Source organism: Perca flavescens, chromosome 21, assembly GCF_004354835.1.
Source record: "Perca flavescens isolate YP-PL-M2 chromosome 21, PFLA_1.0, whole genome shotgun sequence".
Lineage (NCBI taxonomy): Eukaryota > Metazoa > Chordata > Actinopteri > Perciformes > Percidae > Perca > Perca flavescens.
In genome coordinates this window covers 822806-832161 of record NC_041351.1, presented here as the reverse complement: position 1 = coordinate 832161, position 9356 = coordinate 822806, and the positions used below count along the sequence as shown (strand labels likewise).

At 42.5% G+C, this 9356-nt stretch overlaps 1 protein-coding gene across 1 annotated transcript; it reads right to left on the bottom strand.

Annotated features, from left to right (window-relative positions):
* Positions 1–5621: 5621 nt before the first annotated feature.
* On the bottom strand, positions 5622–8769 carry LOC114548623 (microfibril-associated glycoprotein 4-like). The gene is made up of 6 exons (XM_028568611.1): positions 8668–8769; positions 8337–8492; positions 7550–7588; positions 7316–7412; positions 7079–7246; positions 5622–6425 (listed from the first exon to the last, which is right to left on the bottom strand). Exons 1-6 carry the CDS (start codon positions 8671–8673, stop codon positions 6169–6171), a joined length of 723 nt encoding a protein of 240 aa, XP_028424412.1. The 5' UTR covers positions 8674–8769; the 3' UTR covers positions 5622–6168.
* Positions 8770–9356: the final 587 nt, after the last annotated feature.

Below are 9356 nucleotides of genomic sequence, written 5' to 3'. Positions count from 1 at the left end.
CAGTCTCTGGATGTGTGGATGTTCTTGATGGTGTGTTTGTGTGTGTGATCAGTCTGTGAGGTGGACCGGGCTGCACTGCTCCAAGGGGGGGGGCTTCAACACTGACCTGTTGGAGATGGAGAAAACATCTGTGTGTCTTTATCTGACAGGACAGATGAAGACATGAAAGGGGACAGAGAGAGGGGGGAATGTAAGAGAGGGGGGAATGTAACGCAGCAGACAGAGAGAGGGGGGAATGTAAGAGAGGGGGGAATGTAACGCAGCAGACAGAGAGAGAGGGGGAATGTAACGCAGCAGACAGAGAGAGAGGGGGGAATGTAACGCAGACAGAGAGAGAGAGGGGAATGTAACGTAGACAGAGAGAGAGGGGAATGTAACGTAGACAGAGAGAGAGGGGGGAATGTGCTCAGACAGAGAGAGAGAGGGAATGTAAAGACAGAGAGAGAGGGTTAAGACTTGGTTTGAGGAGAGAGGGGGGAATGTAACATAGATGAGAGAGGGGGGGGAATGTAAGGGAGACAGAGAGGTTAGGCATTTAGTTGTGATGGTTAGAGGGGGGGTAAGCTGGGGAGAGGGGGGAATGCATTATGTCAAGAGACAAGAGACAGAAAGATAGGGGGAAATACAGACAGAGTGTGGGGGTATGTGCAGACAGAGAGAGTGTGTGTCTCTCGAGACAGAGAGTGTGGGTATGTGTGTCTGGACAGAGAGAGAGAGGGGGGAATGTCCTCAGTGAGAGAGACATCTCCCAGCTGCTCTGGATGAATGTAACATAGACAGAGAGACCCCCCCCCTCTAGACAGACCAGAGGGGGCTCAGCAGACAGAGAGAGAGAGGGAATGTTCTGATGGAGAGAGAGGGGGGAATGTAACATAGACAGAGAGAGAGAGGGGAATGTAACGCAGCTGAGAGTGGAGGGGGAATGCACTAGACAGAGAGGGGGGCTTCAACACTGACCAGAGAGAGGGGATGGAGAAAACATAGACAGAGAGAGAGGGGGGATCTGACAGATGACAGATGAAGGGGGGAATGGGACAGAGAGAGAGGGGAATGTAACCCAGATGACAGAGGAGAGAGGGAATGTAAGCAGACAGAGAGAGAGGGGAATGTAACGAGACAGAGAGAGAGGGGGAATGTAACGTAGACAGAGAGAGAGGGGGGAATGTAACCCAGATGACAGAGAGAGAGGGGGAATGTAACGCAGACAGAGAGAGGGGGGAATGTAACGTAGACAGAGAGAGAGGGGGGAATGTAACCCAGATGACAGAGAGAGAGAGGGGAATGTAACGCAGACAGAGAGAGAGGGGGGAATGTAACGCAGACAGAGAGAGAGAGGGGAATGTAACGCAGACAGACAGAGAGAGAGGGGGAATGTAACGCAGACAGAGAGAGAGGGGGGAATGTAACGCAGACAGAGAGAGAGAGGGGGAATGTAACGCAGAGACAGAGAGAGAGAGGGGAATGTAACGTAGACAGAGAGAGAGAGGGGGGAATGTAACATAGACAGAGAGAGAGGGGGGAATGTAACGTAGACAGAGAGAGAGAGGGGGGAATGTAACGTAGACAGAGAGAGAGGGGGAATGTAACGTAGACAGAGAGAGAGGGGGGAATGTAACATAGACAGAGAGAGAGGGGGAATGTAACGAGACAGAGAGAGAGGGGGGAATGTAACATAGACAGAGAGAGGGGGAATGTAACAGACAGAGAGAGAGAGGGGAATGTAACATAGACAGAGAGAGAGGGGGAATGTAACCCAGATGACAGAGAGAGGGGCAGTAACATGACAGAGAGAGAGGGGGGAATGTAACGTAGACAGAGAGAGAGGGGGGAATGTAACGTAGACAGAGAGAGAGGGGGGAATGTAACGTAGACAGAGAGAGAGGGGGAATGTAACGCAGCTGACAGAGAGAGAGAGAGGGGGGAATGTAACGCAGCTGACAGAGAGAGAGGGGAATGTAACGCAGTAAAGAGCCGCAGGTTGGAGTCAAACGCCCGGCCGCTGCGTCAACAAGTGAACCTCTATATATGGGCGCGCGCTCTACCAACTGAGCTAACCTGGCGCCCCGATACATTTCGTAAACGTGGACACAAACCAGTGAGAGCCATTAAAAACAATTAAATTATAAATCATAATTGTGTTAATAAATGGTGCTGCAGCCTCAGAATGGGATCAGTAGTAGTTTACTTCTTCGCCCACAGGATTACACCTATATGAAGTTATAGGTGTAGCCTACTACCATTCACCAGTAATACTATAGGTTACCTGTGAATATTAAATATTAAATTAATACAGTATATTAGAGCTTATATTGTTATTAATATTACCATTGCACTGAACTGCCTTGCACTATATTTATATGTAAATATTAAATCTCAGACTATACTGATTTTACACGATTCCCTATCTTAAGTTGTGTATTTTCTTTTAAATTCTATTGTATCGTTATACTGCATACTTAACATTATTTATATTTCTTACTGTCCTTTCTGTTTTTATTCTTCATATGTTAAGGGAGTGTTGTACTCTGAGAGCAAAGATTAACCAGAGTCAAATTCCTTGTTTGTTTACGCTAACCATGAAAGCCAGTAGAGCTGATTGGGATTCTTACACACTGACTCGATGGCCAATCCTCTTCTGCTGCAGCAGCCTTTGACCTTTGACCCGAGGACAACAGGTTAAATCTGGATGATCCCATACAAAGTGCATTGCAAGTACAACAAAAGATAGGCTCTCTACTAGCATTTGAAAAAAATATACATTTCAAAACCAGACTAAATGTTGACATTTACCCTTCTGTAATTATCCTTCCTTTAATAATTTCTGCTTTTTTAACTCAAGAATTAGGTATAATTTCCTATAAATGAGTCACTGGACATGACCATGGATTCCAAAAATAAATGTAAAACTGGATATAAGTTGGTGTTAATAAATGGTAGTGAAAACAAGCGTTAAATGTAAAAAAAAGCCAAAAACATTGAAAAAAAGAGACTAAAGTGTCGATAAAAAGAGACAAAGACGTCAGAAAAAGGGTTGATTTTCAGGAAGACAACACAAGGGTTAAATTAAACTTCTTGTAGTGGCTATTCTGTTTCTAAATGATAGCTGCTGCCCCAGCAATAGAATGTGCAACCTTTGTTCCTTTGTTGGTGATCCAGGCGCCATGCAGTCATTTAAAAATAATAATTAAACACAAATATCTGACGTATCTCTCTGTCTCTTTGTGTGTGTGTGTGTGTGTCTCTGTCTCTCTATCTGTGTGTCTCTGTGTGTCTCTGTGTGTGTGTCTCTATCTGTGTGTCTCTGTGTCTCTCTGTGTGTGTCTCTGTGTGTGTGTCTCTGTCTCTGTGTGTGTCTCTCTATCTGTGTGTCTCAGTCTCTGTGTGTGTGTCTCTATCTGTGTGTCTCTGTCTCTCTGTCTGTGTGTCTCTGTGTGTGTCTCTGTCTGTCTCTTTGTCTGTGTGTCTCTGTCTCTGTGTGTCTCTGTCTCTGTGTGTGTGTCTCTATCTGTGTCTCTGTCTCTCTGTCTGTCTGTCTCTGTGTGTCTCTGTCTCTTTGTGTGTGTCTCTATCTGTGTCTCTGTCTCTATCTCTGTGTCTCTGTCTCTCTGTCTGTCTGTCTCTGTGTGTGTGTCTCTATCTGTGTCTCTGTCTCTATCTGTGTGTCTCTGTCTCTCTGTGTGTGTCTCTATCTGTGTGTCTCTGTCTGTCTCTGTGTGTCTCGGTCTCTGTGTGTGTGTGTGTGTGTGTGTGTGTGTGTGTGTGTGGGTCTGTCTGTGTCTGTGTGTGTGTGTGTGTGTATGTGTGTGTAATGTGTGTCTGTATCTCTGTGTGTGTCTGTAATGATTGTGTGTGTGTGTGTGTGTGTGTGTCTCTGTCTCTGTCTGTCTCTGTGTGTGTGTGTGTGTGTGTGTGTGTGTGTGTGTGTGTGTGTGTGTGTCTCTGTGTCTGTCTGTCTGTGTGTGTGTGTGTGTGTGTGTGTGTGTGTGTGTGTGTGTGTGTGCGTGTGTGTCTGTTTGTTTGTCTGTCTGTCTGTCTGTCTGTGTGTGTGTGTGCGTGTGTGTGTGTGTGTGTGTGTTACCTGTTAACGGAGAACACGTCCCGCAGCAGCTGCGGGTTCACCTCCTCGTACCGGGTCTTGGTCCCGAAGAAAGCGGCGATGTGCGGGATGTCCGGGGCCGACAGAGAGGAGCAGGACAGCCGGGTAACCACCAGGCTGAGAGCCGCTACCAGCACGCTGGTTCTGCTCGGTAAACCGGGGAACATGTCGGCAGCTCTCGGAGCCCAACAGAACCGAGTCAACTTCTCTTCCGCCTTCTGTGTTTGCTTTGTTGATGTTCCGGGTTCATCTGCCGGTTACAGCTTTCTGTCGGTCCACAAAAAACATTCCCGGAGTTTGTTTTTTCTTAAAGATGTTTAAGCTGTTTAAAAGACGTTAAAGCTTTTTTAAAGACGTTAAAGCTTTTTTAAAGACGTTAAAGCTTTCTGTCGGTCCACAAAAAAACATTCCCGGAGTTATCATAAAAGCACAACTTATATCCCAAAATTCGAATATTAACACACAAAGATAGTTGTTGTGGTATTTTAAGTGTATATGAGATTGTTATAACGCATCAGTTTGACTTTATTTAGCTTCAAAGGCCAGAAACACTCATGTCAAGTTAACGTTAAATAAATAAAAGCTTCCGGTTATTTGATCCAAAATAAAAGCCTAAAGAAAAAACATTTCCGGTCATTATTTTCACAATAGAAGTTTCAGCACCAAACGCTTCAATTCACCATCTCAAAACATGTATTGTTAGTATTTTTTCAACAGTTTAAGCGGTATAATTTTAACAATATTTTACTTAAACTATCAGTTATATTTAAGGATTTGTATAGGATATGTATAAACTAATATGTTTCAGATTATTCATAAATAGGCCTATATGTATAAACCAACAGCTTATCCGTGTCTTTTCCCGTTGGTTGTCCTGCAGATAAAACAAACACACATATATATTGCTCCTATAACAAACCAGCAGCAGATCTTTAGATATTGTGGCCTCCATGTTTTCACCAGCTGATGCTCTCGGTTATGGCCAACCGTTGGTGCCTGTCAAGCAGTAAGTTGTTCAGCCAAACGCCAATATAACAGAAGAAGAAGAACACGTATCCCGACCATGTGAACGACCCGGGTTCGATTCCCACTGCACATCAACCAATTTGTCCCTGAGCAAGGCACTTAACCCCTAATGGCTCCGGAGGTGTGTGACCTCTGACATATATAGCAGTTGTAAGTCACTTTGGATAAAAGGGTCATCTAAATGACATGTAATGAACACTGCCAGTCGGATAAACAACGTAACCACAGGGGGGTGGTCCCTGATATTCCCAGGTGGCATGAACGCACCATTAGTGTGTGTTAGAGAGAGAGAGAGAGCATCTGAAAAGAATTTGAAAGAGCAAAGTTAAAATAATTTGAAAGATTACATTTAAAAAAAAAAAAAAAAAAAAAAAAAAACACTAAATTTAGTTTAAAGGTTTATTTAAAATTTTACTTTTTCAAATTATTTTAACTTTGCTTTTTGACTTAATTATGAATAAAAAGTATCCTCCATAGAAGACAAAGTGCAGACATCAGATCATCTTAATGCTCAGCTTCTTATTTATTGTCACCATACAGCAGATAAAGATTCACATTAGAGTTTAAACCTCCACCAAACATCAACTGGCTGTCCTGAACTGCAAGATCTTTTTATACTTAATTTTCTTTACTTCTTTCTCTCCTGCTATGGCCATGTGGTCGAAATTAAATGATTGATTAATAATGTATTAACAATGACTTATTTCAGCAGTAAAACAACTAAAACAAGCACCAGATGGGAAAAGGGTAATTTACAATAACATTGAATGCAGCATGAGGCTGGCAAGGAGAGTTTCAGAGTCAGGCACCGAAATTTTCGTTCTATTTGGTCTCATTACTACCGTTTACGTCGGAACCGGTGCCCTATTGGCACAGCGTTTCAGTACCCAACCCTAGTAACAAGATTTACAGACAGTTAGTTTTCTTGTGCTGGTGCCCAGTTTCAGGAAAATAAGACCTGTTGTGAGATTAAATGCTTAATGAGAGAAAGAGAAAGAAATCAGAAGAGATGAGCTGATATTCTGCTGTACGTTGGTCCTGGAGAACTACTGCACAGGACGGATCTTCATGCTGATGGTCTTCAGGGAGTAGTTATCACCTTTCCAAGTGTCCCACTCCACTCCAACAGCAAAGAGAGTGCTGTCAAACCCCCAACGATAAACACCGTTTGGATTTGCTAAGAAACATCTGTTGTACCAGAACGCCCCCAAGAATGTTCTGGCACAGTGCCTTGCTACATCAGAGTCCTGTTCTTTGTCGAAGGTGGAGAACTTCTGTCCGTTGTGAGGACTCAGGGAGTCTCCTACAGGAACACAACAAGTGTATAATCAGAACATTATGATACATCTAACAAGGATATATGTTTTTGGAGTGCATTACTCCAGTAAATACCACAGTCTTCTTCTCTACCTACAGTAAGTATTACTAAATAATACAACTATTGAACTAACACTGGACTGGTGATGTTTATTCAGTGTTGGGGAGTAACGGAATATTACCTATTCAGAATACAAATGATTAATTGTATTCTGTTACAATTGAAATAGTTGGTATTTAGAATACAGTTAAAATCAATGGATTACATGAAGATACTTCTGTTTCACGAGTTTATGTATGACTGAGAGCCCATGGCCAAGTGGGTGTGAGAGAGCTGCGAGGTCTTAGCAAACTATACACCTATATCTAACCTTCCCTTTCTCTCCAAGATCCTGCGAAGGTAGTGCTAATCAGTTATGCAATTTTCTACATAGCAATAGTTTGAGGACTTTCAATCAGGATTTAGAAAGCATCATAGCACAGAGATGGCTCTGGTGAAAATTACTAACAACCTTCTAACTGCTGAAGACAGAGGACTGGTCTCCATACTTGTTTTACTAGATCAAGTATGTAGCATGAACCAATGTCACTCCACAACATTAATGGCTGAAATTCTCATCCTTAATGTGGAAACCTCACCTGCTCCTCCATCAGTGAATCCAGAAACATTCAGTGCATATCCGTCACACTCAGTTTTAATGGAGAATGAGGAGTAACGAGCGAACGCTGCGTTTCCTTCAAAGTCCTCCATGTCGACCAGCAGCTCGTACCTTTTCCTCTGAGTCAGGTGGTAGAGAGACTCGAGACCTGGAAACAAACAAACATTTAGAAACAGTTTCATGAAGTCATGACGGTTAGTTTGGTTTCATTTCTCACCGAGCCAGTACTCTCCAGCAGCGATACCAAAGCCAGTCTTGTATTGATCCCAGCCCCTGTAGAAGTTCACCGTGCCGTCCAGCCTCCTCTGGAACACCTGGGGGAGAAATGGAGGGTTAACTAGCTAAACACACAAGATATCCGACAGCTCATGTTTCCAGACAAGGTTTTTACTGGAATGTAATTTATTGTGAAGGAACTACAGGAAGTGTTGACTTTAGTTAAAATACTCACCATCCACAGTCCTCCTTGTGAATCCATGTCACAGTACACCTACACACAAACACAGGTATTAGTTAATGGGATCCTAAAACTGTATCCAAATGTACTTAAATCAGTTCTACTACTTCACCAGCCCAACCACAGTTACCACATAGGAGAAAATATAGCCTATATTTATGTATTTAGCAGTAACTATTGCCCTGTTCAGCACCAACGCTGTCGCTCTGTGCCGTCTTTGGTACTAAAACATTTTAACTTGACTGGAAAGAGTTTTTTCTTTGTTCTTTAATACAACTTTATCTGAAAATGTGGCTATTCTTTGTATTTTATTTGATATAGGCTAACTTGGTTCAACAAGTGATACATTACAACATGGATTTACAGCTATTTCTTTTAACGGTTTTAATTTTAAAATCACTTTGTAGCAGATTAAGCTCTGCCCCACTTTGCTGAGAGCCTATTTCCGCCCCTGTTAGTCCTGTTCGGTTCAGTATAAGTACTTTAAACAAACTTTTTTTCGGGGTAATTTCTTAATGTAAACATTAACCTGCTACATTATTTAAAAAGTAGCTGAAGGTTGCTTCTTGCTTTCACAATTTACAGCAGGAGTTCTCCGAGAATCCCTTTTATATTAAAGAAACTGGTATTGTGACTGAAATTCCCCTAACTTGACTGATATCACATCAGAAACGTCATTGAATCAAAACCTTGTCAATCACAATTGAATCAAATTGTGAAAGAAGTGATACCAAGCCCTGATCTGAAGGTCAACCTGCGTCCCAGAGAGGATGAAGTGTACCTGGACAGCAGACGTGGCTCCGATGGGATAGATGGTGTACACTCCACTGGGTCGGCTGTTGTCATTTTGGTAAATGTCGCTGCAGTCTACCGGCAGAACGAGCTGCTGGCAGCTGATCAATAGAGGAGCCAGCAGGAGGAGGACGACTGATACCAGCTGGAACAGAAGAGAGGTTTTCATTTAGTTTATTCAGTTGGTATCGCTCTCATTTACAGATAGAATACTCTGTTAAGCAAGCTGAATACTTTTGCTATCCCCGTCCAAAATTTGGGGCCACAAATGATTAAAATGTGTTTGCCAAACCATCAGCTATATAAAGATATAAACTTGCCTTCATGGTCAAATTTCAGCAGAAGTGATCTGATGAAGATCCTGATTTCAGGTTGTCTCGGCGCTCTGATGTCTCTGGTGTCTCTCTCACACTTATTTATACCAAATGCTCAGTTGCCTGAACCCAATGATTGAATCAATCACTCTTTTGGCAAAACCATAAACACATTTCACCTGTTTAGACACAACTTGCCAACACATTTTCATTGTGATGCACCTGTGCTGCATAATGGTGAGCACAGGTGACAAAAGTCAAACACAATTAAAGCACAGGTGTCACCACTTGAACACAACAACTCAAAATTGATCACACTTGTGGCTAATGATGTGAGGGAACATATAAGCCAGTTCAGAGAGCACTGGTTTGTGATGCCCTACAACCCAGAGGAAAAATTGTATTGCTCAATGGTTGCTATTCTACAGCTCAGGAGACAAAACTGTGATTCTCAATTGAGCATTATGTGAGTCATACATTTATATATCTAGAAATACATTTAAAAAAATTAAATAAATCAAGGAAACTTTCAACAAATGGGGCCTTTATTAAATATTAAGAAGGATCTATCTCTGTAGTGATCCTTTCCATAATGTAAGACACTTTCAAAAACAGCACTTTCAGTTTACACTAACTGACGCTGAACATTTGCAGCAAGAACTTCTGAAAATCTGAACTCAACATCTGGTCACCTC

Excerpts from the sequence above, each read along its gene's own strand:
- LOC114548623 (XM_028568611.1), bottom strand. Across the intron at positions 7,413-7,549 it reads CACAAGGAGGACTGTGGATG|GTGTTCCAGAGGAGGCTGGA; the intron begins GTGAGTATTTTA and ends TTTCTCCCCCAG. Across the intron at positions 7,247-7,315 it reads TGCTGGAGAGTACTGGCTCG|GTCTCGAGTCTCTCTACCAC; the intron begins GTGAGAAATGAA and ends GTTTGTTTCCAG.